The 18,574-nt window shown below is 43.9% G+C and overlaps 1 protein-coding gene across 3 annotated transcripts in view; it reads left to right on the forward strand.

Annotated features, from left to right (window-relative positions):
* tenm3 (teneurin transmembrane protein 3) overlaps window positions 1-18,574 on the forward strand; it is a 329,857-nt gene that overhangs the window by 125,304 nt on the left and 185,979 nt on the right. For all 3 annotated transcript variants that reach the window (XM_085911853.1, XM_085911849.1, XM_085911850.1), the window contains one exon: window positions 10,050-10,317. In XM_085911853.1, coding sequence (XP_085767979.1) covers window positions 10,050-10,317 — 268 coding nt within the window. The remainder of the gene's footprint in view (window positions 1-10,049; window positions 10,318-18,574) is intronic.

Raw genomic sequence — 18,574 nt, forward strand, 5'->3', positions numbered from 1 at the left:
TTGTCGAGCATCGATTTAAACAAATCCAGCTTTTGTCGATGTAGCTGGATCGTGGGGCAGACACATCTATACATCGACTTCATCGATGTATTGTTATACACCTATTTTTCAACATGTTGTCATTGGAAGTGGTTGTATTACCTGGCAGTACAAACAAACCTCTGCCTTAAAGGGTACCTTTGGTCAAATTGTAGAACGCAGACACTGATTTAGTATAAAGTAAATGTACAATATCAAAAAAAAGGAAAAACACAACACCTCTTAGGGACAAGAGATATATAGCCTGAAACATTGCTGTTTGACCGGCACTTTTGCTGCCTGGGGAAGAAAAATGGCGGCCCGGATATGACGTCACCGAGTTAATTCCATTTTGGGGCACCCCAATCAGGCCTATATACCGTAATTTTCGGACTATAAATCGCGTTTTTTTTCATAGTTTGGGTGGGAGGTGATTTATACTCAGGAGCGACTTGTATGTAATTTCTTTTCACAAATTTTCACAATTCAAAAATCTGCGATGTAGTGAAACCACAATAAACGAACCGCAATGTAGCAAGGGATTACTGTCATTTAAACTGCAAGTGACATCACCGGCACCGCGCGGCGGTTGTTTACAAAGGATTCAATCACGGGATGACGAAGATGACGAAGGGCCCCACGTTTGAAGGATTTAATGATTTGGAGTGACACAAGGTTTGAAACACTCATTTATGTTATAGTTATTTGATATATTTTATTTTGTTTAGCAACTTGTTTATGTTTTTATCGTTACAGTTCAGTAGTTGTTGGCTCGTTGAACTCTTGTTTTGTTAAATAAAGAGCCGTTTACCAAACCCACGTCTTTCCTAGTACTTTGTTAATGCTACAATATAGTTATATACTAGATCTGTGCGGCGCGCGCGCGGCGTTGTTGACATAAAGGACGAGGAATTTGATCGATGGATTTAATGATAAGGAGTGACACAGATGGTTTGATAATCTTGTTGTTATTTGAAATATACTTTATATATCGTTATATGGGTCTGTGAAATGATTACAAATGCAACTTACAACGAGTCCGACGTCAGCGGCGCGGTGCATATGCGGCACATACGCGGCATTGTTTACATAAAGGACGATCGATGTATTTAATGCATTGGAGTAACACAGATGGTTTGATAAACGTGTTATTTATGTAATACTTATTTGAATAACTTTGAATGTTACGTCGGGCCCGTTCTCAGCTCCTCGTTTGTGTATATGTCACGTTAGCATACCGTATCATTTAGCCTGTTGTTGCTGCTTCATGTCTGTTCTTGGTGTTTGATTTTGACAAATGAATTTGCCCCAAAAGTGCAACTTATACTCCGGTGTGACTAAATGTTTTTCTCCACTTTATTGTGCATTTTATGGGTGGTGCGACTTATAGTCCGGAGCGACTTATATTCCGAAAATTACGGTACTACCTTTATAAGAAATCAATTATGTTGAAATTTAAGAGTAATGTGATTAATGATGTAGGAATAAATGAATACAACGATTCGATGTTCTGTAGAAAAGGTTGTGCCCCCCCCCCTTCCCTTTCGCACTCGCAAAGCTATCCGACTGCCTAGCGAGCTAGAGGCAGGGACAAGTATTCTAGTATACAGGGATGAGAATTTTCCGCAGATCTTCGTGTTTTTTTCTGTCTAAAGTATATTCGTGAATAGTGTAAATCCGTTGAGAAAATTATTTTTTATATATAGGGGGGAGCGGCCGGCTAGCTGGCCTTTCAACGTTAGCCTCGGCGACTCTCGCGGGTATTCCTCCCCCCCCGCTACTTTTCCGTGCTTTTTCACATTTGCCATTCTCATCCCTGTATTATAGAAATCAGCTTCCAAACATTTACTTAAAAGACCAATTGATCATAGCCATTACTAAAATCACTTAACAGGAAACTGACTTCCCTGGCAAAATGCGCTTGCCCGCCATGACGGGAAACCAATGTATACAAACCACAATAATCGCGCAGTAATTTATCAAACACGGGGACAAAAACTGCTTATCACAGATATATGCCTCTCTCAGAACGGCGATGTTTTGTCTCTGGGATCTCTTTTCATGACGCTGCTGCTTTTTCGCATCAGTTTTCCTCTGTTTATGGGCAAAAATTGTTGGCACTGCATCAACGCTGGGGACGAGATTGGAGCCAGCCAAAATGCTAACAACTTGCTGCCTGATCCTGGCCACAATCTAAGCAACATGGATGCTCCCATATTTCCATGTCAGACTGACTAAAAGCTATTTATTTCCTCCATGAGTTTTTTTTTTTTAAATAAACATCAGGGATTTGATTAAGCCATATTTGTAGAATAGAAAAATGGTAATATGGCGAATGACCAAAGGTACACTTTAAGAGACAATGGTGCACATCAATGTGTAAATTAGCATGGGATATTCTCCCACTGCCTCCCTGCCCATTTTTATTCAACATTCATGTAGCCCTTTTATGAACCGATTATGCTAACCATGGAGGTGAGTATCTCAGTTGACTTTGAACAAGAAGCAGCGTACACCCTGGACTGGTCACCAGCCAATCACAGGGTACAAAAAGTTTCACCAAATAATTTGTTTCTAACAAATAGACAAATAGCCCAACTAAACACACAATAAATCAAAGGACAATTTAAAAGTTTTTCCAAATGTGGAAAGAAAGCCACAAACATGGCAGAACAAGCAAACACTACACAGGAAGGACCTGGACCTTAGATTCAAACCTCCAACTTCAGAACTATGAGGTGGATGTTCAAATATAACAGTGCGGTAAAGATGCTCTGTTCCTACGAAGTATTCCTTGATACCCTAAATTTAAAATCAGTCATTTCTCATGCCCCTTTTGTCTCTTTTCTACATTTTTTTTCTACCCTTTGCATTAATCTATCCAAAAACGGTGCGCTCCAACTCCATGAACTGTAAAGATAGCCTTTGGCTGTGAAATAAACCCATGCTTGCTTCAGTCTCCTTGCTTGAGACCAGAGGTGGAATGAGTTTTCACAATTCATAACCCACACGTCTTCGCTCTTCCACTAGCCTCTTCCACTCTGCCTGCGTTGTTTTTCCTGGATCTCCTCTCCAACTTGTCTTCTCTTTCTTTGCAGTCTTTCAACTCCTCCTGTCTATCTTTTTTCCTCTCTCTTTGCATGACACATCTTGCTCTGTCCCATGTCAGGTTTGCTCGCTTTTTATCTTCATTAAATTTGGTTGATCATTCTAGTTCCTCTCAACTTTTAATTGACTTCTTGGGACATTGTTTCTTTTTGCACTCTCATTTCAACTTGTTCAATTATTCATCAGCTGCACTGAACCATGAAATATTTTAAAATGTTTACTTGATAAATTATTGAAATCTGCCGTTGAGTTATTTTGTCTTGATATGTTTAAATGAATAATTATGTATAATTATGCCAATATTGGATAATAACTTCAGTTTAATTTTACCGTATTTTTCGGACTAAAAGTTGCTCCGAAATATAGGTCGCATTAGCCATAAAATGCACAGTAACATGAAAAAAAACGTGTAAATCGCTCCGGAGTATAGGTCGCATTTGGGGGAAAATGTATTAGACAAAATCCAACACCAAGAACAGACATGAACAAGCAACAACAGGCTAAACGATTGGTATGCTAACGTTACATAAACACAAACAATGAGCCGAGAACGGGCCTGACGTAACGTTCAGTTATTCTAATAACTATTACATAAATAACACGTTCATGAAACCATCTGTGTCACTCCAATTCATTAAATCCATCGATCGCTGACGTCGGACTTGTAAGTTGCATTCCTAATTATTCCACAGACACATATAATGATATATACAGTATATTTCAAATAACTATCATATTACAACAATATTATCGAACCATATTTGTCACTCCAAATAATTAAATCCATCAATCAAATACCTCGTCCTTTGTCAACAACGCCGCGCGTGCGCCCTGACGTCAGCCTCATTGTTATTCCACAGATCTAGTATATAACTATATTGTAGCGTTAGCAAAGTACTAGCAAAGATGTGGGTTTGATAAACGGCTCTTTATTTAACAAAACAAGAGTTCAACGAGGCAACAACTACTGAACTGTAACGATAAAAACATATACAAGTTGCTACACGAAATAAAATATATCAAATAACTAAAACATAAATAGTTCAGCACCATACGGCCCCAAGCGTCGACTTTCAGGCGTGCGGCGGCGTGGACTTCCATCCCCGGAGATGGCATTTCTAGCCACGGAGGTGGAAGAAAGCTCTATAGAATAGGACTGGGCGTGCGTAAAAGCCATGTCCGAGCCCCATCCACCGTCCCCGGACAGCCACCCGGCCAAGCGCCGGCCCCCGACTTCCATCCACGGAGGTGAAAGAGAGCTCCGTCGAGTAGGACCGGGCAAGCATAAAAGCCATAATTTTTCTAACCTTCTGTGTCACTCCAAATCATGAAATCCTTCAAACTCTTCGTCCTCCGTGTCACTTACAAACAAAGCTGCTAAATTCAAATTCAAAATTATTTTATTTATTTTACTCTTTGTGCTATTTGATTGTGAGTGTTGTGTACTGTGTCTAGTCACCGTGGGGTGGTGGGAAACGTAATTTCGATCTCTTTGTGTGCCTTAACGTGAAGAAATTGACAATAAAGCGTACTTTGACTGACTTTCAATTCAATTCAAATTACAGCAATCCCTTGCTACATTGCAGTTTGTTTATCGCGGTTTCCCTTTTTTTCTGAATTTTGAAAATTTGTGAAAAAATTCACATATAAGTCGCTCCTCAGTATAAGTCGCCCCCAACCCAAACTAATTAATTGCGTAATTACTGAAGAGCATTCACACAAGAAAACATAAATAAATATTATCAATTGTCAATTTTCAGCATAATATTGCTAGTGGATATGGAACTTAATGGTTCCACATATTTGTAATTTTCGGACTATAAGCCGCACGTGCGCACAAGTTATATACAAAGAAAGACAGTACACATAAAGCCTTTTTAAAGTTTTAATGACATAGTTTAACATGTTTTTTTCTGCTTGTGACGCAGCAGCAGTATCACAGCAACATGGAATTGTGCACGCGAGTTAGAAAGACGGTACACAGAAAGCCTTTTTAAAGTTTTAATAACATACCTTAACATTTCTTTCCAAACACTGCTTGTAATGCGGCAGCAATACAGCAGCAACACGAAAATAACACAGCACTAGTAGGGTTGGATTAAAAAGAACATACCGGTAAAAGTCACTTAGACGCGGCAGTAACACAGCAGCAACACGGTAGCACAGCACTAACAGGGCTGGTTGAAAAAACATGCCAGTAAAAGTAAAAAAAGAGCCAGTAAAAGAGCCATCTTCATCTTCCGCCTGTGCACTGAAACCAAGTCTTCCTCCTCAGTGTCCGATTGGAAAAGCGTTAGATATCCTTCGCCACACACTTTCTCAGTCTCTCTTTCGTCGTTGCTTTTATCCATTTCTTCTAGCGTTGTCGAGGGTCTGTTCATGCAAATTTTATTCATGCACGAAGCGCTAAGTTACATTAAACTAGCGAGCGACACTCCAGAGTAGACGTGACCGGGAAATAAAGAAAAGGGTGACGCAACACAATGTCATCAACATCGACTGCCTTTAACTTATAAGCGGCATCATACAACCGCGTGCTGAAATATGCCGACGACACGACTGTGGTGGGTCTGATCACCGGTGGCGACGAGACTCACTACAGATCGGAGGTCGACCTTTTGGCCACATGGTGCAGGGACAACAACCTTCTGCTGAACGTCAACAAGACCAAGGAGATTATCATTGACTTCCGGAAGGGTCACACCCACCACCTGCCACTGACCGTCGACGGTGCTGTGGTGGAGAGGGTGAGCAGCACCAGATTCCTGGGGACGCACATCAGTGAGGACCTCTCCTGGACCACCAACGCTGCGTCGGTGGCGAAGAAAACTCAGCGCCGCCTGTATTTTCTGCGGAAACTCAGGCGAGCAGGTGCTCCTCCCGCCATCATGACCACATTCTACCGTGGCACTGTTGAGAGCGTACTCTCCAGTTATATCGCTGTGTGGGGGTGGTGGCTGCTCTGAGTACAACCTGAAGGCCCTGCAGCGCATAGTGAACACTGCAAGTAAAATCATCGGGCCTCCCCTCCCTGAAGGACGTTTACACCTCCCGTCTCACCTGCAAGGCGGCCGCGATTGTGTGTGATGTGAGTCACCCCGCTCACTCTTTGTTTGAACTTCTGCCCTCTGGGAAGAGGTACAGATGCCTGCGCTCCCGCACCACCAGACTCAGAAACAGCTTCATACTCCAAGCTGTCCGGATCCTGAATTCCCTCCCCCTCCACCCTCTGCTGCATGACGTCCTGTTCTTTTGCGCTATGATCTGGCTGTCTGGTATTAGCACGCTTGCTCCATTTTGCTGCTCTTATTTGTCTATTGATTTATTTATTTATTGTTTATTTATTTGGGTTATTTTCTTATTACTTATTCGTTGTTCTTGTCTGTTCGTTTTTACTCTTTGTGCTATTTGATTGTGAGTGTTGTGTACTGTGTCTAGTCACCGTGGGACGGTGGGAAACGTAATTTCGATCTCTTTGTGTGCCTTAACATTTGAAGAAATTGACAATAAAGCATACTTTGACTTGACTTTGATATGCATTTCTTTTGTCCCCCATAATGACGGTTTGTGTATAAAATCTTCCTTTCTTCAGGACCATTCTTCTTGATCTCATTCTGTCTATTCTTTTTGTGAATTATACATCACTATTTGCCTGGCGGACATGCTATCAACACACCACTCTTCTCCCCAGTGACCGTGTCACAATATGTATACCTCTGTCTAGCAAAGCGGTTGCCTAGCAAAGCAAACAACAGCGGTCCACAGCCTTTTTACGAGTGTATAAAAGTGATCGAGTCATCACAAAAATCATGAAAAAAAATCCATCGGTAAGCCGCACCGGACTACAAGCCGCAGGTTTCAAAACTTGAGCAAAAAGTAGCGGCTAATAGTCCGAAAAAATTACTGTATATACCCACTAATACGTACGTAATCATAATTTCATATGGTAGTAGAACGAAGGCATCATTCACCAGAGTCAGCCATCAACACACATATTTCAGCTGCAGTGCAAGTTTTACAAAAACAATGTGTTTCTACCAAATAATCATAAAAAAGATCAAAAGGTCAAACAAACCTGTTTACCATCTGACATCAAGCTGGAGCTACAGTAGAAAAGTAATATTGTTGTTTGTACAGTGCATAGTAAACAAAGTGTTTTCTACTAGTAAAAGAAAAAAGTTCAAATTCAAAGAAACATTTGGAGTGGAAGAAGGTGTGTGAAGCAGAGGTGTTGTATTGAGTCATCTTCATAATTTGTTTGTGTTTTTGTATTGTATTTTTGAATAATGCACCTGTCCTTATTGGTTTGATGTACTGATGTACTTGACCTTTTTTCTTTTGAACTTCATTTATCAAGCAGAATATGGAATTCAAAATTTCTCTTCTTGGGGTACTTAACGGATTAGTCAAGCACTACAATTTTGTAATGTCTTAGAATTAAAAATGTTGGGACCTTTATCAAATATGAGATTAAAATATGATAATTAGATGAGTTAATTACACATACTGTAATTAATCAGATGTTTTTAATGGGCCTGACAGCATATATGTGTGTGTGTGTGTGTGTGTGTGTGTATACAAATACACACACACACACACACACACACACACACACATACTACAGTATTTTTCAGACTAAAAGTTGCTCCGGAATACAAGTCACATCAGCCATAAAATGCACAATATAGAGGAAAATAACATATATAAGTCGCTCCGGAGTTTAAGTTGCATTTTGGGGGAAATTGTTTTGACAAAAGCCAACACCAAAAACAGACATGAACCAGCTACAACAGGCTAACGATACGGTCTGCTAACGTGACATAAACACAAACGAGAAGCTGAGATTGGGCCTTATGTAACATTAACAGTTATTCAAATAAATATAACATAAATAACACGTTTATCAAACCATCTGTGTCACTCCAAATCATTAAAGCCATCGATCGAGTTCGTCCTCCTTTATGTAAACAAGTTCGACGTCAGCGGCGCGTTGCAGTTCAAATTTTTCCACAGGCCCATATAACAATGTATAAACTATGTATAAAATAACAATAATATAAACAAAAATTTTGTCAAACCATCCGTGTCACTGCAAAATCTTTAAATCCATTGGAATCTTCGTGTTGTGTCACTTAAAAAAAAAAAAAAAAAACACACACACACACACACACACACACACACACACACACACACACACACACAGCTGTTGACGCCGGAAAGACTACGTGCGCTGCTGAAGTCAGACTAGATATATCAAATAAATGTAATATAAAGAACGATTTTAACAAACCATCCCTGACACTCTAAATCATTAAATCCATCGGAATATTTATCCTCTGTGTCAAAAAAGAAAAGAAAAATACACCACTGTTGACGCCAGAACTACGTGGGCTGCTGATGTCAGACTAGATATATCAAATAAATGTAATATAAACAAGAATTCTAACGAACCATCCGTGTCACTCTAAATCATTAAATCCACCGGAATATTCATCCTCTGTCAAAAAAACAAAAAAAAAACAGCTGTCGATTCCGGACCTACGTGCGCCGCTGACGTCAGCCTCGTCTTCACTTGCGGCCCCAATTATTCCACAGATCTAGTATATAACTACAGTGGCGCCTCGGTTTTCGAACACGATCCGTTCCAGAAGGCTGTTCGAGAAGTGAATCGTTCGAATTCCGAATCATATTTTCCCATTACAAATAATGGAAAAAAAGATTTAATCCGTACCAATACATATAAAAACCCAGCATTTTTTAAGCATTTTTTCATTTGCATGCGCATTTTTGTCCGATCGCGCAACTGCATCGCACCGCCGAACGCGCAACCGTACCGCGTCGTTGACCGCGCAACTGCACTGCGCTGGTCTCATTCTTGTGACAGAGCCGTCGCTGAAATTTAGAAAATATTTTTAAAGTCCTAATGTACTTTCCAATATTTAAGTGGACCTCAGTGCGCAGGGAGCTTAATTTCGTCCAATCGCGCAACCGCTTGCAGTGCACCGGGCGCTCACTGTCGCATTTCTGTAGGAGCATCTTTGTGTTTTAGGATGGATTTACTGCTCCCACTTGCTTCCTTTGGAGGCATGATTAGAGTTGATGCAATCCTCAGAGTAACGAGAAAGTAATAACGAACGGAGTCAGTTGGCATGCGGGTCCTCTCGGCTCATCTCGCAAGGTTCGACAACCGAATTTCGTCCAACATCCGAAGCAAAAAAATCTCGAATTATTTGTTCGAATACCGAATTGTTCGAGAACCGGGACGTTCGAAAACCGAGGCTCCACTGTATATTGTAGCTTTACCAAAGTACCAGGCAAGACGTGGGTTTGGTAACAGGCTCTTTATTTCACAAATCAAGACCTCAATATATGAGCCAACTCACGCAAGCGCCCTGGATTGCTCTTCTCGTCCCCTCCTGCTGCCTTCATGGCCTTGCTAGACAATCGGAAACTGCTGAAGTCTAACAACATAGACGTTGCTACTCTAAATAAACTATATATCAAATAACTATAACATAAATAACAAGTTTATCAAACCATCTGTGTCACTCTAAATCATTAAATCTCCTAACTTCGGAAGTCAGTGAATGGAACTCATTGTCAGTGAGGCTCCAATTATTCCACAGCCATAGTGCGCCCTCATGCGGTTTAAAGTGAAAATAATGTGAAGTGATCAACTATATTAGTAAGTATGTAATGTGTTAAGATCAAGTAAAAATTTGTAAAAAAATGCACATATTAATCGCTTCTGAGTATAAGTCGCCCCCCACCGAAACTATGAAAAAAAATGTGACTTATAGTCCAAAAAATACGGTACTTCATTTTGTCTTTATTTTGTTTTAAATGAATAATGATGAATTTGGCTGCAATTTTAAAGTCAGTCATACCCCTATAAATATAAACTTTTTTCTGAATGTTTACAGACCAACCAACCAATCACCACAGCTCTACTGTGCCTCCAGTGGCACCCCCATATCGTCAGCAGCCCTCAGTAACAGCTCTCAACCAGTCACTGGGCTCTGCACATCATCCTGGTCAATTGTTGAATTCCACACGGCAACTAACCCCTCCCACTGGAAGCCCGGCCCCTTTGGCTGGCCAATCACCTGCCGAGCTGCAGACCACACCCCCAGAGAGCGTCCCGCTGCAAGACAGCTGGGTGCTGGGTCGCAATGTGCCTCTGGAAACAAGGTAAATTATATATATTTTTTAAGACAGATGTAGCTAAAGCTTTGTCATGTTGACACATTTTTACATCGCGATATGAGGAATTGTGTATAATCTTGAACTAAATGGCAGTTTTCGGTTATCTGTACACCGTTTATTTTTTTTATTATTTTGAGCTGCTTATCCTCAATAAGGTCACACTAAAGCGTAGCTCTAAAACACATTTTATACAGAGAACATCATATAATATCCGAATCTGCTTTATTGACCAAGTTTGTGCATGCCAAACAGGGAATTTGACTCAGCCTCTGTACCACATTTAAGTGACTGACAACATTCGGGCAACCAACAACCTTTAAGTGGTGAGAGCAAGATGTTATTGCACAGTGATGTCTCTGAGTCTCTATGAGTGGCGTGAGTTCATCAGAGCGGCAGCCTGGGGAAACTGTGTCTGTGTCTGCTAGTTTTGGCGTACAGCGCTCTGTAACGCTGTCCGGATGGGAGTAGTTTGAAGAGGGTGAGAAGGGTCTGCAGAGATGTTACTTGCACTGGTCCTGGACAGGTGCAAGTAGACAGGTGGATAGATGGGAGGATAGATGGGAGGTATACTACAAACCGGATTCGGTTGAAGTAGGGAAATTGTGTCAAATGTAAATAAAACCAAAATACAACGATTTGAAAATCCCTCTCAATCCATATCCAATTGAATACACTACAAAGACAACATATTTACTGTTCTAACTGATCAACTTAATTGTTTTTTGCCAAATAATAATTACCGTAATTTTCGGACTGTAAGTCGCTCCGGAGTATAGGTCGCACCAGCCATAAAATGCACAATAAAGTAAAAAAAACAAACGTAAATAAGTCGCACCAGAGTATAACTCACACTTTTGGGGCAAATTTATTTGTCAAAATCCAACACCAAAAAGAGACATGAACCAGTAACAACAGGCTTAACGATACGGTATGCTAACGTGACATATACACAAACGAGGAGCTGAGAACGGGCTGACGTAACATTCAGAGTTAAACCATCTGTGTCACTCCAATTCATTAAAACCATCGATTGTGCTTTATGTAAACAATGCCGTGTATGCGCCGCATATGCTGACGTCAGACCCGTTGTAAGTTGCATTTCTAGTTATTCCGCAGACCCATATAATGATATATAAAGTATATTTCAAATAACTATCATATTACAACAATATTAACAAACCATGTGTGTCACTCCAATTCATTAAATCCATCGATCAAATTCCTCGTTCTTTATGTCATCAATGCCGCGCGTGCGCTGCAGAGATCTAGTATATAATTATATTGTAGCGTTAACAAAGTACCAGGAAAGACGTGGGTTTATATAACAACAATATTATCAAACAATCAGTGTCACTCCAAATCATTAAATATATCGATCAAATTCCTCGTTCTTTATGTCAACAACGCCGCGTGTGCGCTGCAGAGATCTAGTATATAACTATATTCGAGTGTTAACAAAGTACCAGAAAAGATGTGGGTTTGGTAAACGGCTCTTTATTTAACAAAACAAGAGTTCAACGAGCCAACAACTACTGAACTTCCAGCCACGGAGGTGGAAGAGAGCTCCATAGAATAGGAGCAGGCGTGCGTAAAAGCCATGTCCTAGCCCCATCCATCGTCCCTGGATAGCCACCCGGCCGAGCGCCAGCCCCCGACTTCCATCCACGGAGGTGAAAGAGAGCTCCCGTCGAGAAGGATTGGGCGTGCGTAAAAGCCATAATAGTTTTTCATACCTTCTGTGTCACTCCAAATCATTAAATCTTTCAAACTCTTCGTCTCTCGTGTCACTTACAAACAAAGCCGCGAATGATGCCGGTAGTACGTGGGGCCCTTCGTCATCCTGTGATCGAATACTTTGGCCTTTATGTAAACAATCGCTTCGCGGCACGGATGACGTCACTTGCAGTTCAGATGACCGTAATCCCTTGCTACATCGTGGTTCGTTTATCGCGGTTTCACTACATCGCGGATTTTTGAATTTTGAAAATGTGTGAAAAAAATTACATATAAGTCACTCCTGAGGATAAGTCACCCCCCCACCCAAAATGAGAAAAAACTGCAACTTATAGTCCGAAAATTACGGTAATTTAAAATTTCATGGCTGCAATGCGTCCAGTAAAATTTGGGAAAGGTGGAACATCCCACATATGATCAGGCTAATTGGGAACAGGTGAGTACCATAATTGGGTATAAAAGGAGCCTCCCCAAACATGTTCAGTCATTCACAAGCAAGAATGTGGCGAGGTTCACCACTTTGTCCACAACTGCGTGAGAAAATAGTTGAACAGTTTAAGAACAACATTTCTCAAAGCAAAATTGCGAGGAATTTAGGGATTTCAACATCTACGGTCCATAATATCATCAGAAGGTTCAGAGAATCCGGTGAAATCACTGCACGTACGCGCCACGGCCGGAAACCCAGACTGAATGACCGTGACCTTCGATCCCTCAGACGGCACTGTCTTAAAAACCGACATGCGTGTATAAAGGATATCACCAAATGATCTCAGGAAAACCACTCTCAGTAAATACAGTTCGTCACTACATCAGTAAGTGCGGGTTAAAACTCTACCATGCAAAGCAAAAGCCGTTTATGAATAACATCCAGAAACGCCGCCGGGTTCTCTGGGCCCAAGCTCATGCAATATGGACTGATGCACAATGGAAAACTGTTTTGTGGTCTGATGAGTCCACTTTTCAATTTGTTTTTGGAAACACCGGACGTCGTGTCCTCCAAACCAAAGAGGAAGCGGACCATCTGGACTGTTATCAATGCAAAGTTCAAAAGCCAGCATCTGTGATGGTATGCGGGTGAATTAGTTCCCATGGCATGGGTTACTTACAATTCTGTGAAGGCAACATCAATGCTAAAAAGTACATACAGATTTTGGAGCAACATATGCTGCCATCTAAGCAACGTCTTTTTCAAGGACGCTTGCTGCTTATTTCAGCAATATAATGCCAACCCACATTCTGCACGTGTTACAACAGTGTGGCTTCAAAGTAAAAAAGTCCAGGTTCTCCCCTGGCCTGCTTGCAGTCCAGACCAGTCTGCCATTGAAAATGTGTGGCCAATATAAAGCGCAAAATATGACAGGGAAGACCCCGAACTGTTGAACAAATGAAGTGGTTCATCAAGCAAGAATGGGAACGAATTCCACACGCTAAGAGAATTAGTCTCCTCTCTTCCAAAACGTTTATTGAGTGTTATTAAAAGGAAAGATGATGTCACGAAGTGGTAAACATGCCCTTTCCCAACTTCTACTGCACGTGTTTATGATTTTGAGCATTAAATATGTTGTCTTTGAAGTGTATTCAATTGAATTTAGGTTGAAAAGATATATGCACACATATATATATATATACATACACATATATATATATATATATATACATACACATATATATATATATATATATATATATATATATATATATATATATTCCATCCATCCATTTTCATCAACTTTATTTTAATTTTCAGCAACTTTAGGAGGGACTCCCAGACTTCCCTCTCCCCAGCCACTTCATCCAGCTCATCCCGGGTGATCCCAAGGAGTTCCCAGGCCAGCTGAGAGACATAGTCTCTCCAGCGCGTCCTAGGTTGTCCACAGGGTCTCCTACCGGTGGGACATGCCTGGAACGCCTCCCCAGGGAGGCGTCCAGGAGGCATCCTGATGAGATGCCTGAGCCACCTCATCTGGCTCCTCTCAACGTGGAGGAGCAGCGGCTCAACTCCAAGTCTCTCCCGGATGACCAAGCGTCTCACCTTATCTCTAAGGGAGAGCCCGGACACCCTACGGAGGAAACTCATTTCGGCCGCCTGTATCCGGGATCTCGTTCTTTTGGTCAGCGTAGGAGGTAGGATAGGAGCGTAGATCGACCGGCAAATCGAGAGCTTTGCCTTTTGGCTCAGTTCTCTCTTCACCACGACGGACCGGTACAGAGTCCGCATTACTGTCAACGCTGCACCAATCCGCCTGTCGATCTCGCGCTCCATCCTGCTCTCACTCATGAACAAGACCCCGAGATACTTGAACTCCTACACTTGAGGCAGGATCTCATCCCCGATCCGGAGAGGGCATTCCACCCTTTTGCAACCGAGGACCATGGACTCAGGTTTGGAGGTGCTGACCCTCATCTCGACCGCTTCACACTCGGCTGCGAACCGCTCCAGTGAAAGCTAGAGATCGCGGCTTGAAGAAGCCAACAGCACCAAATCATCTGCAAAAAGCAGAGACGTGATGCTGACATCCCAAAACCGGACACCCTTAACGCCTTGGCTGCGCCTAGAAATTCTGTCCATAAAAATTATGAACAGAATCGGTGACAAAGGGCAGCATTGGCGGAGTCCAACCCTCACTGGGAACAAATCCAACTTACTGCTGGAAATGCGGACCAAACTTTGGCATCGGTAATAGAGGGACCGAACCGCCCTTATCAGTTGACTCGGCACCCCGCACTTCTGAAGCACCCTCCACAGAACCTCCCAAGGGACACGGTCGAACGCCTTCTCCAAGTCCACAAAACACGTGGACCGGTTGGGCGAACTCCCATGCCCCTTCGAGGATCCTGCAGAGGGTGTAGAGCTGGTCCACTGTTCCACGGCCAGGACGAAAGCCACACTGCTCCTCCTGAATCCGAGGTTTGACCTCCCGACAGACCCTGGTCTCCTGCACCCCTGAATAGACCTTACGAGGGAGGCTGAGGAGTGTGATTCCCCTGTAATTGGAACACACCCTCCGGTTTTCTTCTTAAAGAGGGGAACTACCACCCTAGTCTGCCAATCCAGAGGCACCGTCCCCGATGTCCACGATATGTTTTAGAGGCGTGTCAGTCCATCATAGCCCCACAACATCCAGAGCCTTTAAGAACTCCGGGCGGAATTCATCCACCCCGGGGCCCTGCCACTGAGGAGTTTAATTAACTACCTCAGTGACTTCGACCCCAAAGATTGGAGAGTCCGCCTCAGTGTCTCCAGGCCCTGCTTCCACAATGGAAGGCGTGTGGGTGGAATTGAGAAGGTCTTCGAAGTATTCTCCCCACCGACTCATGACGTCCCGAGTCGAGGTCAGCAGTACGCCATCTCCAATGTAAACAGTGTTGACCGTGCACTGCTTCCCCCTCCTGAAACGCCGGATGGTGGACCAGAATTTCCTCGAAGCCGTCCAGAAGTCATTCTCCATGGCCCCGCCAAACTCCTCCCACGCCCGGGTTTTGCCTCACCAACCGCAGAAGTCGCGTTCCGCTTGGCCATCAGGTACCTGTCAGCTGCCTCCGGAGTCCCGCAGGCCAAAACTGCCCGATAGGACTCCTTCTTCAGCTTGACGGCATCCCTTACCGCCGGTGTCCACCAGCGGGTTCCGGGATTGCCGCCACGACAGGCACCAACAACCTTACGGCCACAGCTCCGGTCGGCTGCCTCAACAATGGAGGCACGGAACATGGTCCACTCGGACTCAATGTTCCCTGCCTCCCCCGGGACGTGGTAAAAGCTCTGCCGGAGGTGTGAGTTGAAGCTCTTCCTGACAGGGGATTCTGCCAGACGTTCCCAGCAGACCCTCACAGAGCGTTTGGGTCTGCCAGGTCGGACCGGCATCTTCCCCCACCATCAGAGCCAACCCACCACCGGGTGGTGATCAGTTGACAGCTCCGCCCCTCTCTTCACCCGAGTGTGCAAAACATGCGACTGCAAATCCGATGACACGACTTCAAAGTCGATCATCAAACTGCGGCCTAGGCTGTCCTGGTGCCAAGTGCACACATGGACACGCTTATGCTTGAACATGGTGTTCATTATTGACAATCCGTGTCGAGCACAGAATTCCAACAATAGAACACCGCTCGGGTTCAGATCGGGGGGGCCGTTCCTCCCAATCACGCCCTTCCAGGTCTCACTGTCATTGCCCACATGAGCATTGAAGTCACCCAGTAGAACAATGGAGTCCCCAGAAGGAGTGCTCTCAAGCACTTCCTCCAGGGACTCCAAGAAGGGTGGGTACTCTGTGCTGCCGTTTGGTGTAAAGACACAAATAGTCAAGACCCGTCCCCTCACCCGAAGGCAGAGGGAGGCTACCCTCTCATTCACCGGGTTGAACCCCAATGTGCAGGCGCCCAGCTGGGGGGGAATAAGTATACCAACACCTGCTCGACGCCTCTCACCGTGGGCAACTCCAGAGTGGAAGAGAGTCCAGCCCCTCTCGAGAGGGCTAGTACCGGAAACTAAACTGTGTGTGGAGGCAAGTCCGACTATGTTGAGTCCGAAATTTTCTGCCTCGTACACCATTCCATGTCCCAAGAGCCAGCTTCTGCAGCCAGGGATCCTGCATTTGGCTGCCGCCCAGCTTACAATGCACCCGACCCCTTTGGACCCTCCCACAGGTGGTGAGCCCATGGAAAAGGGGGTTTCCACGTTTCCTTTTCTGGCTGTGCCCGGCTGGGCCCCATGGGCGAAGCCCCGGGCACCAGACGCTCACCTTCGAGCCCCACGTCTGGACGAGGAAAATTTTGGTCCATATATGTTTTTCTTCATAAGGGGCTTTTTTGAGCCGTGCTTTGTCTGGCTCCTCACCTAGAACCCTACCAGGGGCATGAAGCGCTTACCACTTGTCGCGGGCGTGCTGGAGCCCCAGCACTCATCGGGCAATAGGCAGGGGACACCCTGAACTGGTTGCCCGCCAATCGCAAGGCACACAGAGACAAACAACCATCACGCACACCTACAGGCTCATATATGTGTGTGTGTGTGTGTGAGTGTGTGTGTGTGTGTGTGTGTGTGTGTGTGTGTATATATGATAGCAAAGTGTGTGTGTGTATATCCATCCATCCATTTTCTGAACCGCTTAGTCCCCACGGGGGTCGCGGGCGTGCTGGAGCCATCGGGCAGGGGGACACCCTGAACTGGTTGCCAACCAATCGCAGGGCACACAGAGACGAACAACCATTCGCACTCACACCTAGGGACAATTTGGAGTGCTCAATTGGCCTATCAAGCAATGTTTTTGGGATCTGGGAGGAAACCGGAGTGCCCGGAGAAAACCCACGCGGGCCCGGGAAGAACATGCAAACTCCACACAGGGAAGGCCGGAGGTGGAATCGAACCCGCACCCTCCTAACTGTGAGGCGGACGTGCTACCCACTGCGCCGCCGAGCTATATATATATACACTGTGTGTGTGTGTGTGTGTGTGTGTGTGTGTGTGTGTGTGTGTGTGTGTATATATACATATATATATATATATATATATATATATATATATATATATATATATATATATATATATATATATAAATGTGTATATATATATATATATGTATATGTATATGATAGCAAAATGTGTGTGTGTGTGTGTGTGTGTGTGTGTGTGTATATATCATGTTTATATATGACCCCCATCGTCATATATATATATATATATATATATATATATATATATATATATGCATCCTCAGTACGTGACGCTTTTGGATTACTCCATCATGAATGTAACTAGTTACTGGGAAAGTAATTATTGCGTTACCGTTTCAAAAATGTTCAATGATGTAAAATAATTCAGATTTTTGAACAGGTGCCAACAGGTTTGAACAGGTTGCGTCTGCATACAGTTCAACAGTTGAAAAACTAACGAAAAACAAAGTGAAAGCATACCAGGTATGCCAAGTTCCTCAGTCGAAGTTCTCCAACCATGTTCCCATTTTGTTTTGGGAAACCGCGATAAACGAACCGCGATGTAGCAAGGGATTGCTGTAATTTGGATTTCAAGTGACGTCAGCGGCGCGGCAGTTGTTTACATAAAGGACAAAGATTTGATCATGGGATGACGAAGATGAGGGCCCCACGTACTACCGGCATCATTAGTGGCTTTTTTTGTAAGTGACACGGAGGACAAAGATTTTGAAGCCCGGTCCTACTCGACGGAGCTCTCTTTCACCTCCGTGGATGAAAGTCGGGGGCCGGCGCTCGGCCGGGTGGCTGTCCGGGGACGGTGGATGGGGCTCGGTTATGGCTTTTACGCACGCCCGGTCCTACTCTATGGCGCTCTCTTTCACCCTCGTGGATTGAAGTCGGGGGCCGACACTCGGCTGGGTGTCTGTCCGGGGACGGTGCATGGGGCTCGGACATGGCTTTTACGCACGTCTGGTCCTATGATGGCGGCGCGTGCACACGCAGCGGCCTCTCTCTGTCCCAACCGATCGGTGTTTTTTTCATTTAATGAGTGTTTGTCAGACAGTTTTATGTGTTT

Source organism: Syngnathus leptorhynchus, chromosome 5 (assembly GCF_054491065.1).
Source record: "Syngnathus leptorhynchus isolate UIUO chromosome 5, UIUO_Slep, whole genome shotgun sequence".
NCBI lineage: Eukaryota > Metazoa > Chordata > Actinopteri > Syngnathiformes > Syngnathidae > Syngnathus > Syngnathus leptorhynchus.